At 53.9% G+C, this 17569-nt stretch overlaps 5 protein-coding genes across 5 annotated transcripts; 2 read left to right on the forward strand and 3 right to left on the reverse strand.

The window, feature by feature from the left end:
* Window positions 1-414: 414 nt before the first annotated feature.
* RHO25_010061 (uncharacterized protein) lies at window positions 415-1699 on the forward strand (the record flags this gene model as incomplete). The annotated part of the gene is made up of 2 exons (XM_023601581.2): window positions 415-1055; window positions 1108-1699. The coding sequence occupies 2 exons, from the start codon at window positions 415-417 to the stop codon at window positions 1697-1699; spliced, it is 1233 nt and encodes a 410-aa protein (XP_023453467.2).
* Window positions 1700-3070: 1371 nt separating this feature from the next.
* On the reverse strand, window positions 3071-6658 carry RHO25_010062 (uncharacterized protein; the record flags this gene model as incomplete). Its single annotated transcript, XM_023601582.2, has 2 exons — window positions 3071-6341; window positions 6414-6658. 2 exons carry the CDS (start codon window positions 6656-6658, stop codon window positions 3071-3073), a joined length of 3516 nt encoding a protein of 1171 aa, XP_023453718.1.
* Window positions 6659-8349: 1691 nt separating this feature from the next.
* Window positions 8350-10246, reverse strand: RHO25_010063 (uncharacterized protein; the record flags this gene model as incomplete). Its single annotated transcript, XM_023601583.2, has 2 exons — window positions 8350-8471; window positions 8530-10246. 2 exons carry the CDS (start codon window positions 10244-10246, stop codon window positions 8350-8352), a joined length of 1839 nt encoding a protein of 612 aa, XP_023453717.1.
* Window positions 10247-12663: 2417 nt separating this feature from the next.
* RHO25_010064 (uncharacterized protein) lies at window positions 12664-14158 on the reverse strand (the record flags this gene model as incomplete). Its single annotated transcript, XM_023601584.1, has 2 exons — window positions 12664-13984; window positions 14037-14158. The coding sequence occupies 2 exons, from the start codon at window positions 14156-14158 to the stop codon at window positions 12664-12666; spliced, it is 1443 nt and encodes a 480-aa protein (XP_023453967.1).
* Window positions 14159-15642: 1484 nt separating this feature from the next.
* RHO25_010065 (uncharacterized protein) lies at window positions 15643-17366 on the forward strand (the record flags this gene model as incomplete). Its single annotated transcript, XM_023601585.2, has 4 exons — window positions 15643-16077; window positions 16151-16478; window positions 16533-16870; window positions 16923-17366. The coding sequence occupies 4 exons, from the start codon at window positions 15643-15645 to the stop codon at window positions 17364-17366; spliced, it is 1545 nt and encodes a 514-aa protein (XP_023453966.1).
* Window positions 17367-17569: the final 203 nt, after the last annotated feature.

Genomic DNA, 17569 nt, shown 5'->3' on the forward strand with positions numbered 1-17569 from the left:
AGCAGAAGCAAACCAGCGAACCAAGTTGCTGGCGTGCATGGCTCCGCTGCCGCACGCGTAGGCCTGGGCAATCCATCGAGCGTCTGCAGACAGCCAGCCAGCAGCGGGAGGTGCATGCAGCCCACTGTTCTACAGTCCAGGTCAACCGCCGAGCGCTTCCCGCCAAGAATGCAGCGCACCTGCCCCTCCCCTCCCGCCGCCACCGCCGCCGTCGTCGACGCGATCGCGAACTCTTGGCACATCGGCGTGGCGACACATCACCGTCGTAGCGATGAGACACACTCTGCGATCCTCGGCGCGGCGTGCAGCTCCTGCTCCGACGGCCTGTGGCGCCCACGTGGCGCAGCTCTACACCTCTGCAGCGAGCTACACAGGCTACAGCAGAACTTCCGCAACGCACACACCAGTCGAGTCATGCCGACCAAGCTCACCCTCGCCGTCTCCCAGTCTCGCACGCTCGCGTCGCTGCCAGACACCCTCGATGCCCTCGCCGCCACCGCCCGCCTGGCGGCATCGAAGAAGGTCGACCTCGTCCTCTTCCCCGAAGCATATCTGGGAGGATATCCGCGAACCGCAGCCTTCGGCGCCAGCATCGGCTCCCGGACCGACGATGGCCGCGAGCAGTTCTTGCACTACTTCCGCAGCTGCGTCGACCTGGGAGACACGCCGCTGGGAGCAGGCGATGACTGGGTGAAGCGCAAGCTTCCCGTGGCCGAGGGCAAGGAGTATAGAGGCGACGGTACACGTGAATTCCTGGAGAAAGTAGCACGGGATACGGGTGTTTTCATCGTGACAGGTCTGGTTGAGAAGTCCGGCGGCACGCTGTATTGTGCCGCGCTCTACGTATGTCCCGAAAAGGGTGTCCTCGGCAAGCGACGTAAAGTCATGCCAACGGGCTCAGAACGACTGGTGTGGGGCCAAGGCAGTCCATCCACGCTGAAAGCAGTGACGACCACTATCAGAGGTGTCAAGTTGACCATGGCTGCTGCCATCTGCTGGGAGAACTTCATGCCGTTGCTGCGATACAGCTTGTACAGCCAGAACGTCAACTTATGGTCAGTGTCGCCAAATTCGAAGAAGAACAAATTTGTTGATCTTGATTGTTAGGCTCGCACCAACTGCAGACGCTCGTGACACCTGGCTGCCGCTAATGAGAACAATCGGAGGTGAAGGCCGCTGTTTCGTCCTCAGCAGCATCTCATGTCAAAAGAGAAAGAACCTTCCCGGCTGGGTCACAGGCCAAGCGACTCCTGCATCTCCCGCTGCAGTAAAGACACCCTCTCTCGTCAACGGCTCCCTCTCGCCCGCCCGGGGCCGCCGAAGATCAACAATCGTCAAAGAAGATCAACACGAACTCGTGCTCCCAGCTCTCAATGAAGAAAACGGCTCCGATCACGCTTCCGCCGAACAGGAACAGACGGTCGCTGGCGTCCTCGCCAAAGCCGACGTGAATGACACCAGCGATCCTCGCGGCGAAGAGTTCGTCTGCCGCGGCGGCTCCTGTATTGTCGGACCCATGGGCCAAGTCCTCCAAGAACCTCTCTGGGAAGTCGAAGACGGCGGCCTACTAATTCAAGAAGCAGATTTCGAAGACTGCGAGCGTGGGAGACTAGATCTCGATGTTGCAGGAAGCTACTCAAGAAATGATGCTTTCAAACTGACAGTGGAAGGCTTGGACTTGAACCCTCCACCTACATGAAGTGGCATTGCCGCACTCCCCCCGTATGAAGAATCATGCCGAACGACGTATGAAGAAACGCAAAAGATGACAGTCAAGAAGTCTACGAATTGGAGCCAAATTCCATCTGATATGCAGAAAGGCACATGGATGAAGTGAACAGCAAAAATGTTATCTTCTCGGCAGACAATGTAAAAACTCTATTAGTATCAGTATCAAACGACTTCAACTATCTTTTTAAAGACACGCCTCGCACATTCGCACACTGTGGTGATTATCTATCTGCTGTCTACGAAATCTGTGCCTTTCACGCGAAAGCCACGCGTTCCCACAGTAGGATAAAAGTACCGCTCGTGCAAAAAGCTAAACGCGACTTCACGCCGCCCTCTCCCCTCCGATTTCCCTTCCTCAAAAAGCCGAACCTACACCACATTGGACGCAACCACAACCACCACCTCAGCCACGCAGTAGAGTCATAAGTAATCAAAGGGAGTCAGAAGAAACATCGTCTGCCACTGCAAGCAACCAAGTCTCGTCTGATGCAAATCCATGTCTCGCTCGCCTTTGCCTCACCCTAGCCATCACCACAAGGATCACGGCACGAAAGGAGAAAGAAAGACCCCGCATTGATCAATAGAATTTCTCGCCATTTCAACTTCATTCAGAGAGAAAATAAAACACAGGTATGAAAAGAAAAGGTTGTGAATCCCAAATTCTCTTTTCCCTTTTTCGCGCGCCATCTTTCCCATGCTCTTTTCCTATTTTGAAATGCTTTCCCGTAGCCCCCACTTCACACGTCTGACTCCAGAAGAAACCAGACACCCAGCAGGACCTCAATTCTCAGACACCTTCCAGCACCATACACAACAAAAACAAAGAATAATGACTAGACATACACACACAAAAAGGGCAGCCATGCAACAAAAGGGTTGATTTCGCTCGAGGTCTTTCCGTCTTCAAAGTCGTTAAAGAGGGGTTGTTTCCTCCTCAAGGCATCGAACGATACGTAAAACAAATGCCGACGTGTGCTCGTGATGTCTTGGCGTGTAGCTCAGTCACCAAGCGAGGGGGGCATGAAGCAGCTGGACCTTGCGGAAGCAAGCAAGCAAGCCAGCAGGCAGCGATGCAGAGATTTGAGGATATATGCACCTGAGTTGTGCCCTGTGCCCGCCAGAAAGACACCATATGTCATTGAAAACTTTCTTCATTCAGGGACGCGCGCTGCGCTCACCCAGGAGCGCCAACACAACTCCTTCCACTTCGTAGCGCAATGTGCATCGGATGCAAACAAAAGAACTCGGCCGTTAGCCTGCTGTAAAAGTGGCTGATAATTGTACATTGCGACGAATGTCAAACTTGATCTCCATGTCAGGTGAATGCCGAAGCGCCAGATCACTGGCCGTAGCCGTTACCATTTGCGTTGTTCCGGCCTCGGCCTCGTCTGCCGTTGCCGTTCATGGGACTTTGCTGTGGCATCTGTCCTTGTGAATAGTATTGCTGCTGAGGCATATATCCATATCCATTGACAGTGCCTGGCATGCCGAGCATTTGATTGCCAAATCCTTGTGGCTGGAAGCCGGTCTGCATACCCATACCAGGAGGCACTCCACCCATATTCTGCCGGTACGGATCAACCATCTGTGGCGCGGGAGACGCAGGTCCATAAGGGCTCATGCCAGCTGGGGTGTTGTAGAAGCCAGGAGCACGACCCATGCCACCTTGTGCCATCATGGCTTGTTGATACTGCAGATTGATAGGACTGATCCCTGCGTTCGAAATGGCAGGGCTGTGCGTGTACTGCTGTGCATAAGGGTCAAAGCCATTTGACTCCATGCTGATCGTGCGTTGCAGCCCGGCACCCATGTTCGGGTCCATGTGCTGGGGAGTGCCGTATGGACCGCGCGCGAAGTTGTTCTGAGTGTCGAGATGTGGACCATGGCCATTGGCTGGGCGAGATCTTGAATGCGAACGGCTGTCATGACTGACTGGAGTACCGCCGTGCCGTGTGGACATGCCGACCTCATCCATCAACCTCTTATAGCCTTGAGATGGTTGAGCCTTAAGACGGACGAGTACGTTGCGGACATTCTCGATGCATTGTGGACGCATAGAATCGTCCAAGAAAGGAGTAGTGAGCACCTTGAAGACAAAGGTGGCTCCACAAGCTTGGTCGGAAATGACATCGTACAGCGTCTGATCTTCGAGGAACAAGGCTCGGAGGATACTGTCGCGCGCGTCTGCTTCGTTGCGCTGGTTGATGATTTTGAGGACGGTGAGATAGGCAACTTTGTGGGTGCACAGATGCACAAGGTGAGGAATTATGCGTGGTGCCAAGACCGATCGACGATTTGCGTACGTGCAAGTGTCGAGGAACCAGGTCAGCAGCAGCGCGCCGTTCGAATTGGTGGCAAGCTGCACACTGTGTAACGCAATGGCAGCGGCCATCAGCCTCTTCTGGTCATGAGTAGCGAAGTGGCTTTCCAGACAGGCACGCATCGCCCGAGCTCCGAAGCGTCCTTGCGCAACGTCCCAGAGCTTACTCAGCATCGTGTCGAATATGAAGTTGTTCGAAGGCGACTGGAATCGCAAGCAACACTGCATGACATAGTTGCCATACTGATCGAGGAACAAGTTGACTCCGTGAGGCTTGAGAGCTTCCACGATGAGGTTCATCTGAGCAGGGGTCCTCGCAACGTCGATGATCTTCTGAGCTGCCCAAGTGCCGTTCTTGTGGACACCAATCTCAGCCAAATGCGGTGCAATCTGGGTCAGCATTGCCTCCTTCGTCTCTTCGGAACAGTTTTCAAACAGTTTTTGTACGACAGTGTTTCCGAGATAGTCGGACGATAACTCGGCAATCTCCGGGAGCATGTCCATGGCGATGGTTTCGATTTCCATTGGCGAGATGGAGTTGTTGTCAATTCGCTTCCTAATCTCACGCAAACGCGGAGCGTCGTGCACGCGATTATGGCTGGGCTCTGGAATTGGTGGGATCTCCGGGAGAAATGCATTGTAGCTCATCGCATGCTCAAGGCTTTGGTCATTGCGCGCCTGCTCCTCTGGTGACGCTCCGAATTGTTGCACGATCTCGGCAATCTCCTCTCGCAGCTCGAGCAGGTCTGGCGTGACGAGGGCTGCAGCAGCAGTTTCCGCATTGATGTTTGCTCCTGTGCCAGCACCGGATCCATCGTTGCGGCTCTTGGAGACAAATGGATCTGGGCTAGGCGAAGGATAGGCTCCGTTGGCACCAGGTGTGTTGGAAGCACTCTGTTCTTTGGCAAATCCAATCCTGACTGGGCCACATCCGGGGAAGATCTCTTTACCGTTGCACGTTGCCTTTGCAGATATGGCGCTCTGGATATTCTCGAAGTTCACGAACCCACAGCTCTTGTGAGTCAAAACTCTGGCGAACTCGATTGGGCCGAACTGACCGAATATGACGTTGAGCGAGGAAACAGTGGTAGAAGAAGGTATGTTGCCCAGCCACAAAGACCGTGTGGGCGACTCCAGGCTGCCAGTGTCAAGGCCGTTATCGTAGGAGGCCTTCTTGTTCAAGTTCATGTTATGAACCGCCGCTGCGAGATTGCCGTAGTCCGAGCCATCGTTGCTTTGCAGATCAGCGGCGCTAATGCTATTGTCCAGTCGTGATGGCGTTGGCATGTAATTGCGAAGTACCCTTGACGAAGGAGAGTCCAGGACGCCGGCAGTGCGAGCTCTTGGCCTATTGGCGCTTGCATAGTTGGCGAAGGCCTGGACTTCGAGATTGTGCTGACGAACTGCCTCGTGGATCGCAGCGGCAGCAGCAGCAGCGTCATCGGTCGAAGGTGTGATGGCTCCGTTACCATACATTTGCTGCTCCATGATTCCGTAATCGTCCATCTCGTCTTGATCTCCATTGGCGTACTTCTCCTTTGCGTTGACCGAGTAGGATCGGAAGCGATTTGCGGTGTTCTTGTTATTGAATGCGTTCAATGCTGCCAGATCAGCGATTGTCACCCCATTCTGGCGTTGCTGGTTCATCAGCATGTCCATGTTCGCCTGAGACAAGCTGTTCCTGCCCTGTTGCGGTGTATCGACCAGACCCAGATAGTCAAGTGTCCGGACGTCGCCATCAGCAGGCGAGGCAATGGGCGATGATGGACCATCGGAGGATCTTATGCTCTGAAGTGTGCTCGCTCTTTCTCGTCCAGCCATCCAACTGCTCGCAAAGAGTGAATTGCCAAACGGATTATTGCCGAGCAGTCCCGGGCGTTGTGGCATCGACCCAGCTCGCAGTCGAGACAGCAGGGCTGCATTGCTTGTTGGCGGGCCTCGGGAGTTGATTGATGGTTCACCAATTGCTGGTGATCCATTCGCGTAGGTTGACGATGGTGTTACCTGACCGGACTTCGACATCGTCGGCTGTGGTTGCGAGCCATTGAGCATGGACATAGCTGGAAAGCGAGATGGCACTGTGCCGGCTCGTGTGCGTCGAGTGGAGGACGATGCGGAGGGATTGTTGGGGCTACCAGCGATGGCTTGCCCGGCGTCGAAGTCAGGAAAGCTGTCACTGCCTGGAGACTCTGGGATGGTCTCGCGCAGAGGTGTTGAATGGCCACTGCCAGATGTCGGCGGGCCCCAAATTTGCGGTGTCAAGCCTTCTTGTTGTTGAATCTCGCGTGCACTGCCAAAGATCAGCCCCATTCTGTTCAGAGTCTGGTAGGCTGGTTGTAAAGAGGCTGGACACGCAACTCACCGTTTCGGAAACAAGCGACTCCCCGTGTATTCCTTGGATGGAGAGCCAGCTCCAGCACGACCGGTTCCCGCCTGGCTTCCAGCTCCGGCTAGACCATTGCCTAGAGGATAGCGGAAGCTTGATCCCGCAGGAGCTTCGATCGGCGAATTGCCTTGTGACGTGTTGGCAGAACGCGTTTGATGCATGTTGAGTTGTGGCAGGCCCTCGAGGTTGAGTTTGTAGTCTGGACGATTCGAGGGAGCCATTATCAATTAAGTTATTGATAAGGTTGGATAAGACGTTTCGTGCCTGCCGAGCCTTTCTAGATCTGCCTCTGGTCAAAGGAGTGTGAGGTGGACTGTGCCACGATCAAATGTACAGGTCTGTCAGCGGTGTGTCGTCGAGATCACGCCGAGATTGTAGCACTAGGATTCTCGATGCGTGACACGTGATGATTGTGCGTTTCTTTCATTCAAGTCCAGCTTGGCCGGGAGTCGAATTTGCTCCGGTGGCTCTCACGGTCTGCCAGCACTGCGGCGCCCGGATGATGTGCAGATGCAGAACGAGGCAATTGCCAGAGCACAGCCCCCGTACAACCAACGTCTCTTTTCGTGCTTGCGGCGCGGTCGATGTGGAGAACGTGTTCCAAACTCTCTCCTGTTTCACCTGCGTGCTCGGCAGGTCATACAGGGACGGAGTAGAATGACGCTGGGCGGGTGCGGGTGTGATGGGAGGTGGTGACGAGACTCGGCCGGTTTCAATATCGATAGGCGTGTGCGAGGAGGAGAGGGATGGCTGGCGTGCAAAATTAGGCCGGCTGGATGCTGCAATATACAGACGCAGCCCAATGGTGCAGCGTCTGGCGAAGGGTAGGTGGCAGTGCGGACGGGAATTTGTCAGGGCGACGTTGCTCGGTGCTCCGCTAGCAAGCAGACATCGGCGGAGCCCAGGGCGGGCGGAGGGAGCGGGCGGTGGTGGTGATGGATGGCGGTGGGTGGAGGGCGATGGGGAAGATGTGCGTGCAGTCGCGGTGGTCGACTGCTGCTGGTCGATCCCGATGCGAGCAAGACACGCTCCGGGGCAGCAGGAGGATGATCGAAGAGAGAAAGCTTGGCCGCGTGGGTGGGTGCGCTGTTTCACCTTTTTCCTGCCGAAAGCGCCTCTCACTTTCACTGCGCGCCGTCGTCTTCACACCAGCGCACGCTCGCTTGCGGCTCAAAACACCGCGTCGCCGTCGTCCTGGGCGGTGGTGGTGGTGATGCGATTGTCCCTCGTTCCACTGGCCGGCCCTTGCGCAGAGTCTGCCTCTTCCTGGTCCGCCTCCTGAGCGCTGCTTCAAGGGACACGAGGGCGCGCCCCAAACCCAAGTGCGACGCTGCTGTCTCGCGCTGTGATTGGCCGTAGGGCTGCAGCTGCAACCTGAAACGCAAGCGTGGCGAGCAAGGAAGAACTGCCCCAGGACGCCGTGCCGGCTCGTGTGAGAGGCTGCTGCTTTCGGTGGTCAAACCGGAGTGCTGCACTTCGATTCCAGGACCACGTTCGTGAAGTGGTCACACATATCACGAGCCATTGAGGTCGTCAGCACGCTTCACGACGTCAAATGATGAGCGCTAAATGGCCTAGATTCGAGTCGGAGCACGGACCGCGATTATAAGTGAATGCTCTACGATATAAGCCTTCTCTCCGAACATGAAGAGAGTTCTCTGCTACAGGAGTGAAGACGCATGATAGTGCCACGCGGAGCTGACTGACTGAGACATGACTACAAGTGCGTTCTGCCAGGAATCTGGGGTATGCTTCGGAGAAATATAGCTCGCTGTGAAGAGCGGCCAGTATGGTCTACATGCGAGAAAGATGCTATCGCTATCATTACTGGTCGTGACATGTTCTTACAATGCTTTGGCTTTGCGCCGTGGTATCTGTATCACCCAGCACGGTACAAGAAAAGTTCTATTCATCAAGAGCTGCCAGCGGCAGCATTGGCAGACCCTCTGATGTTGCTTACAACACTGGTCCCTGGGCCATTAATATCCTCGACTTCGTCATCGCCTCTCTCGGCTTTGTCTTCATCGAAGTATACTACGAGAAAACGGTCAGCGCATGATGATATCTGCGGGAAGCTGGACGCCAATCTTACCATGAGGCGTGATAAACCAGCTGACAATAAATGCCAGCCCAAAAGTAGCACAAAGACACACGAAAACCGCCTGGTTGAACTTGCCGACTGTAGCCGCAAAAATGGCGCTGAACACGGCCGGCGAGACAACTCTGGCTAATGCGTGCAAAAGCCCGATTGCGCCAAGAAGCTGTCCTGTACGATCTGCAGGAACATGCTTCGTCAATGCGGACTGCAACGTCGGTGAACCAATTCCTCCAAAAGATGCCACGACTCCGGAAAGGATGAACGCCGAACCTTGACGAGCCAATGTATAGCCTAGGAACCCCATGGAGTCGATGAAAATGGCAACTCGGATGATGGTTAGGTCGAACATATCTGCGCCAGTATTCTTTGTTTTGCGCGAACTTGCTTTGCCGCGCACGATACGTGTCAATCCCGGCAGAATTACAAGCAAGCAGAAAACTCTGGTGCTGTTGACGATGGTCATAAATTTGCCAGATTCGAATGTCTGCCACCCGAACTGCTGGCGCATGTAGATCAAAACCACCGCCATGCTGCCCATCGCCACTCCAAACACGATCGTGTCAACCGCAGCCAGAACGAGGAGATTCCTTCGCAGAGCTTTGCTGCTGCCGGGACCTTTTGGTCGCAAAATCTTGAGCGGCTCCAAAATATTGAACGAACGGAGATTGTTGATCCAGTCTCGGTTTGGTTCCTTCTCCGCTTGCAACAACTCATGTTTTTCCTGAGCGATCGCCTTCCGCTTCTCTGATAGCGACTCCGGCACAACGAAGCCGACAAAGAGCATGAAAGCGACGTGCACCGCTCCAAGGATCCAGAATACCGTGACAATCTTACCAGTCCACTTCACAATATATCCCGCAATGATTGGGCCGACTGCGATGCCCGTGAACAATGAAGCGTGGAAATATCCAAACGCCACATTCCTCATATTCGGCGGAGTGCAATCTGTTGCATATGCGTTCGCGATCGACATTGCCACGATGAAGGATCCCGTCAACCCATCGAATGCGTAGCTGAGCAACAAAAGTGGCACAGGAAACGTATTGGGATACGTTGCGGCAAAGATGGTGATGACCTCGCCACATATCGTACCCAAACTGGTGATGACCAAAATCGGCTTGCGTCCATATCGATCCGACAACACTCCCAGCTTCGGTGCAGTAAACGCTGATAACACACCAGCGATGAGCGACCCCCAGAGATTGAACATAGATGTCCGAGCCGACACTTCGGGAATCTGACATTGATCGTTTCCTCCTTCGATATTGTTAAAATCGACAGGTATCAGGTGCGTGAAGCCAGGATTCGAAGCATTGCGTTCCGAGATGTACTCTCTGCACACCAGATCCAATATCAAATTCATCTTGGGCGCGATGATGCCACCGAATGCGCATGCCATGATGAAGAAAGGGCCCAATACCCAGTATATCGAGGGTCGTCTGTACCATGGTAGATGTTCGAAGTCTATACTCCCAGGCCACGAGGGCCTTCGGTCCCCTTCTTGTTCTTCATCTTCTCTTTCTGATCCTCTCCGTCCAGGTAGAAGCGGTTCTCGCTCATCGCCGAACTCCTCGTGTCGCGTCGTGACGCCTCCTTTGGCAAGTTTCGCAGCGACCTGCGCTCGTTCGCTTTCTCGTCGTTGTTGTTCTCTCGCCGTCGCTTCTGCCGCTAATCGCACTTCGGCTTCGATCGCCGTCTCGCTGGTATCCATTGTGTATCTGTATCTCCCACCCCTTTCAAGGCTCCAACTATTCTTCTTGTCCCAGTCGCGGGCAAACTTGACAGCCTTTCGAAGAGGCCGTGAATGCGTTTACATTGACCAGAATGTAAAGGTGACGCGTCGACAAATTACACCCGTAGGAGATCCGTCCGGTAGGCAGTAGTAGTGTCCAATCCAGGGCTTATCGCATGTCTCGGGTCGATTATCGAGGGGTGATGCAATCAATCGCCGCGGTTACGCGAGGGGGACCACAACTGGCAGTAGTTTAAGAAAAGCCCCTGTCGTCGAGATTCCAGCATACTGAGGACAAAACAATGAAGAAGAAAGAGAGAAGAAGCCTGCTGTATGTGCGAAACGATGACCCCAAGACTCTGCGAGAGTGTGTGTGGAAGCCACCACAGAACAAGGCCCGGCTTTTAGGGTTGCTGTTGTGTACAAATGATCGGAGATCGCATCAAACTTCGGCAAGGAACAAGCTTTTAACCGGCTTTCGTTTCCTTCGTGCCACAACCAACCCGAGCACAAGATTCTACTTTCACACTTTCCGAATACTGACATTTTGTATCCTTGTGCGGTCTAGTCCTTCGTGGACTGATCTGTTCTACTGGACCACGAATGTACTGCGTTGTCCTGTAGCCCACGAAACCGGAGCCAGCGAGGCGAGATCTCGACATGCAGGAAATGGTGATGTCAGGACTCGCCTCGTGGCCCATTTAGCGCGCCATCAAACGGCGTTGCGGCTCCTTCTTTGTCCCATCCTTCCTTCCGATCGGCCTTCTTTTCCTCCGAAGCAGACTTCACGTCTAGACTCTAGAACCACGAGCATCTCCTTGAGAAAGATGCACAAGCATGCCAACCAGGGCTGAAACCTGTACATTTCACGTGGCGAAAAAGAATGTCGTGTCATGTCGCGCCTAGCGACGTGTCAAGCAGAAGTTTGACGAGTTCCAGCAAAAGCTGCGCCTCAATTTGATGACTGGTTAAGACATACCACTTCAACCACTACGGCCGCATCCAAGGCAGGAGTCTCGTTCTACTTGCTACGACAATGCCACCTCATCACATTCACTCGCCTCGGACGAGCTGACATCGTAAGACACTAGAGAACTGACGAACAGGAACAGGTAATTCAGAGTTCACGACTGGCCCATGTCTAGCTGGGATTGGCTTGCAAGCATCGTAATACGGGCCGATGGCCGAAAGATGGTTCCTGGCACCCGGCTCCTGGTCAAGTGAAGTGGTCGGCGGGGCGGGGAGACGATCCAGACGAACCTAGTAGACGCGGCGGATCTCGTGAGAGCTGTGCCAGTACAGTGTTTCGTTCGAGGGCATTGCGAGGGTCTGGGCCTTTCCGAGCGCCGAAGCTGACAAACTCCATGACTACAAAGTAGCTGGAGTGACTTTTTATGCATTTGATGAAGGTTTGGTGGTGAGGAGTTCGGTGTCTTTGATCTCTGAGGAGGTGTAGAGGGAGGAGGCGCCGCTTACAAATTTAGAGGTCGGCTCTTGCTCCATGAAGAGCTTTGCTGGTTGGCTTAGCGACCTGCGGTCGCACTCCGAGGCAGTTGCATGCAGAGGTAGCCACATTTATGCTGGCCTGGTGCGGGATATGTTCTAAAATGCTTTGAGTGCAATCCCCAAACCAGATTGGCTCTCGATCCATGAAGAGCTTTGCTGGTTGGCTTAGCGACCTGCGGTCGCACTCCGAGGCAGTTGCATGCAGAGAGGTAGCCACGTTTATGCTGGCCGGTGTGGGATACGTTCTGAAATGCTTTGAGTGCAAGCTCTTAACCAGATTGACTCTCAATCCACAAAGAGCTTCGCTGCTTAGCTTAGCGACCTGCAGTTGCACTCAGAGGTAATTGCATCCAGAGGTAGCCACGATTATGCTGGCCGGTGTGGGATACGTTCTGGAACACTCGATGAGAAACAGCGGAATACACAGCAACTGGATTTTTCAAATCGTTCATTCAAAAGCTAAGGCTACAAGTACACAGCTTTTTGTGATACGCGAAGAAGCTACCGTTTTCTCAAAAAACAGCAAGTAAGCAGGAAAAGTCATGTCTCATGTATGAAAAAACCCTCCCTTGACACCAATAAGCCGCCGCAGTAGTAGTAGCCGCCCATCATGTTTGTGTCGAAGTGGTATGTCGTTCTCAAAATGCAATCTCGCTCAAATAAACTCGCGTCCAAGAAAATCTCTCAAAACTCTCTGGTTTTTGATGTCATGCAGTCAGAAAAAGAAGGCCAAAAGGAATGTGATCATGCGTTGCAGTCGATGACGGTGGAAGGTCGCATGTGGGACTTCGGTGTCGAGACTGGCGATGTGTAACGCGGGTGTTGCGTTGTAGTGATGTGCAGTCGGTATGGTGTCGTTAAAGTAAATGGAATGGAACGTACAACTGTATCTAGACAGTGTATTTGCGGCCGTTGCCGTTGTGGTGATTGTATTGGCGCGCAGGGCGAGCGCGAGCACGAGCACGGCCGTCGAAGCGTCTGTACCGATCACCGAGGCCGTCGAGGTAGCCGGGATGCTTCTCGCGGGCAAGGACCTCAGCCTTGTAGATGCACTCCTTGCATTTGCTCTCTGGGCGGTAGTCTTTCTCGAAGACTTGCGGAGTCTTAGTGCAGATGACGAAATGGTCTTCATCGTCGGCTGGGTGTGGAGGTACCATGCCGGGCATCTCTGAAAGAAGAATCATGGAGTTGACTGAGCCTTTGCAGGCGTACTCGTAAAACTTGAATTCGAAGGCCTTCATCTCTGCGCGCATGCGCACGACGATTCGGACAAGTTTTTCGATTGGGTCGAGAAGTTCAGCGCGGGCGCGCGACTCTGCACCGGTGCGCCAAGCGAGGCTGAACTTGTCGACGATCTGGTCGTTCGTCTTCGCGGCGAACTCCTTGATGAAGTCATTGAACCGCGGGGTGGTCTCGATGACGCGGCGTGCTGCAGCGATGCGAGCTTCCATGAGAGGCCCCTTGATGGACCAGTCATCGGCCTGGATGGTGCAACAACCAACATCAGCCTTCCAGGCGTGCAAGAACTCTGGAGCGTAGCGAGAGTATGCTTGGTCGAGGACGGGAATGTCGAAGATCAGGTCGTTGACAAGGCGCCAGATCATGCCATGGACCAGCGATGAGTGCAGATAGGCGTGGCCATGCTGAATCAAGTTGATCGCAACCTTGCGGTAGTTGACGTGGCGGGCGGTGAGGTCGATGAAGGCCTCTACCTGCTCAGGAGTGGTGTAGCTGTCCGGCTCGAAGCCGACGTATTGACGGGTAACGAGGTTGATTTTGTCGTTGATATTGTTCAGTAGCTCCTTGTACGATTTTTGGTCGAAGTTCGAGCTGGTAAACGATGCGTTGCTGAACGTGCTGAAAGACGATGCATTCGAGTTGGTGCGGAGATGAACAAACTTTTGGGGAGAGTTGTTTTTGAAAGATGTCGTAGGCGTTGGAGAACCGACCTCTTCACGGACAGGCTTTTCGGGGCGAGGGCTCTGGCTAGGCGAGAGCATGGCGGTGAAGTAACCGGAATCAAATGGACCACTGTGACGAGCGCCTGGGGAGCCGCGCGTGGCTGGGTCCTCGAAGAAGAAATGGTTCTTGTTTGCTGCGAGCAGGCGGGCAGCACGCGGGCTCTCTTCGACCAGCGCCTCAGAGCCTTCGACCAGTTCGCGCAGACTCTCCGCGCTGCTGTTGCTCACGGACGGACTTGCCAGCAAGACTCTGCGCGTAGGTCAGTGTTGCCGTTTGTTGCAGTTTGCGGATCTCAACTGACCCGCCGTCGGATTCATCATCAGTGATGTAGTCGTTGGGTGATGCCTTGATCTCATCACCGATTGCGCCAAAGCAGTATTTGCCAGCGCGCGGAGGCGTCAATGCGCGAGAGCTCAGCGCCATCTTGAACGACTTCGAGTCTGGCGTAAGTGACTTGAGGAATGGCAGAGGTGGATGGGCAGATGATTGGAAGAAATGTAAAGGGGAAGTGCAGAGGAGGTAGTCGAGATGCAACCTCCTTTGGTAAGAGGATCTGGGGGAAGAAAGAAGAGGTGGAAGAGGTGGTAGAAGAGATGCAAGTAGAGGCAGCGCGCATGACAGCGCTAATTCACCCGCGACCCACTTTGACAATAAGAACCCTCGTGACAATGGTATCAGTGTGACTGACAAGTGAAGGTCCAGCCCTCATTGGCCGGGGATTGTCGAGGCTGGAAGCAAACCCGCAGGGACAATAGAAAAGCTGTCAGCTGTGGTTACACATGAGCTTGCACAATCGCCAGGTGGTCCGTGTAGCTGACTCGGAGTCATCGCATTGGCCAGTTGAGGTTCTTCATGGGTTTGAGTTGAAGCTCATATGCGCGCTAAGAGATTTTGCTGCATGTGTGCAGAAAAACGGCGGAGCTTCACATGAAGTTGAGGCAAGAACCACCGAATTGGCCCCTCACATGCTGCGAGGAAGATCGTGCATGCTACGTTTGATAGACAGGGGAAGCGGTTTATCGGAAGGGCCTTGGAGGCTGGGAGCAACTGCGAGATCAGACCAGAGCATCTGTATTCATGGAGCGGTTCCGTGAACATCGCGTTTGGAGAACCGACAGTCTTCAGACATCAAGAATGAGTGCCGTCAGCGCAGCCAACGTAAAAGACCGGCACTCTCAGTCGTATGCGCGCAGTAGTGCCGCAGCTTGAGATGGGACTGCAATCGGTCTTCTCAGCACGCGTATGCTCAGCGTGGAAGGTGGCCTTCTGTTCCTGCGTCCTGCAGCAAACGATTTGCGTCGAGTTCGCATTTTCTCCGAGACAGTTTTGGGGTCTAGAGAGCCTTATCCTTTTGAGGCGATGCGCTGAGATGTAAAAGTTGCGATGGAAAGACTGGCTGTGAACGTTGTAGGGAGGAGGAAGTGAAGTGAAGTCGGATGTTGTGTCGGGACTCGGGACCGAATTCGTCTCCTCCGCCTCGGCATTCTTTCTCTCCCATTCTTGCCCACCGCACTTCACACTCTGTACTACCATCTCATCCATCTTATCTCCTGCATCCCACCTTCTCGGCTTTCGGGCAAGTCCTGCGTGCCTTCGTTCGCCTGTCGATGATTGCCGACGTGTTTCCTCGCGATGGATACCGAAAGAGGGTGCTGCTTGGTGCTGCATCAATAGCGCTTGGAGATCTGCAATTCTCCCTCCATTTGAAGACACAAACGTGCATTCGCAGGATCTAGCGGGCGCCGTGGCGATGTGTTTCTCTTCGACGTTGCACAACAATGCCGCCGCCTTGGCCTACCCTGCATTGACGATCTGCTCCGCAAAATAAGTACCGCGCACTCCGCAAGCTCTCGTTTTCACGGCATGCGTTTGAAGTCGATCTGGCCTACCTCCTATTTCCCACTGCAATGGCGCGGCAATTCTCATACGATAAGGAGGCACACGTTGCGTCCTCAGATGCTGAGGACAGCTTAAGCCGCGATGGCGACGTTATCGCCCAAACCCGAGTCGAGCGTGTGTTCAACACGATTCAATTCTTCGCTCTCAGCATTACTTTTATGAGCATCTGGGAGGCTGTTGCCGGCAATCTATACACCGTGTTTTACAATGGCGGCCCGCAGACACTTGTCTGGGGCTTTTTGCTCGTATGGGCAGGCGCCATGGCACAAGCTGCTTCATTGGCAGAAATGGCGTCCGTTCAGCCCATCTCTGGGGCGATGTATCACTGGACATATGCTCTGGCGCCATTGAACATAAGACGCTTCGCAACTTGGATGCAAGGATGGATTACCTGGGCCGGTTGGCTCTCAATGACAATGGGAATTGGCAATTCAACGGCTTATGTGAGTTGCTGGCTGCGTTGCATCTGACTGCGCAGAGGCTGGTCCAAGACCCTCCCTTGCTGACCGTCCACAGTGGATCACCAGTCTGGTTCAGCTAAATTTTCCAAACTACCAGGCCAAGCTGTGGCACAGCACACTGATGATCTGGGCGGTGCTACTCCTTACGACAAGCATCAACTTGTACAAGTTCGGCAAGCTCGTGCCCTGGATAGAAACTGTGGCAGGCTGTCTCCATGTCTCCATGTTTGTGGTATTCAGCATCGTACTGCTGGTTTTGGGTCCTAAGCACAATGCCGACTTCGTCTTTTTCAGCAGGGTCGACTCTGCACTCACTTCCGGTTGGACTAATGATTTCGTCAGCTGGAATCTAGGCTTACAGACTTCGGTGTGGTGTTTCGTTGGTAAGCGGGCGTTTCCCGGTGGCCCTGCCCCCGTCCATGCTAAACAAGTATCAGGATTTGATTCTGCAGTCCATCTTGCAGAGGAGGTACGAAAACCAGCCAGGACCGTGCCATCCGTGATGGTCCTGACTATTCTCATCAATGGAGCGATGGCTTGGCTTTTCATTCTGGTCATTCTCTTCACCATGGGAAACCCCGACGACGCACTCAATTATCCGCAGCCCATGCTTGCAGTGATGCTCAACGCCACAGGGTCGGCTCGTGGTGCCACCGCGATGGGCTCCTTGTTGGTAGTGATTTCCATCTGCGCCATGATTGTCAACGTGGCTTCCATGTCGCGTCTAAGCTGGTCTTGGGCCAGAGATGGTGCTCTGCCAAAAGTACTTGCATACGTAAGACCATCTTGCCGAAACACACACAGGAATACTCTCTAATATCCGCTAGGTTGATTCTGTCAAACGTGTGCCCGCACGAGCTGTACTACTTTCGGTAGTCATTGTGGTGCTTCTTTCACTCGTCAACATCGGCAGCAGCGTCGCGCTACAGGTCTTCATCTCGTTGAGTACGCTGGCGATGTACATCAGCTATTTCATCGCCATCCTCGTGATGCTCTTGCGACGGTTCGGGTCGAGTTCGCCACAAATGGGACCATGGACAATGGGACGCCTAGGGTCGACAGTCAATGCATTTGCCTTGATTTACACGGCCTATGTCATCATCTGGCTGCCTTTCCCAACCACCATGCCGATCACTGGGGCGAACTTCAACTACAGCAGCCCGATTCTGGCTGCTGTAGTACTCATTGCCGTTGGCTGGTGGTTTGTCAAGAGGGACAGTTGGCCTGGACTGCGTGAGGACATCATCGAAGTCGCCATCACCAAGGATTAATGTCTATGCGCAATCGCGCAAGGAAGCCTACCTTACCGTCCTTCGCGGACACAGGGTTGTTGCATTAGCCAGGCCTTCGTCACAATTGCACTGTGTAATCCAGTGTCTCACACTAATGTCGAACGTTGTTAATGTGACAAAACAGGCATGCGGTGATTATTGTCTCGTCAAATCGTTCCCTCGATTGTTGGCCCAATGAGACC

This window comes from Cercospora beticola, chromosome 6 (genome assembly GCF_033473495.1).
Source record: "Cercospora beticola chromosome 6, complete sequence".
NCBI classification, from domain to species: Eukaryota; Fungi; Ascomycota; class Dothideomycetes; order Mycosphaerellales; family Mycosphaerellaceae; genus Cercospora; species Cercospora beticola.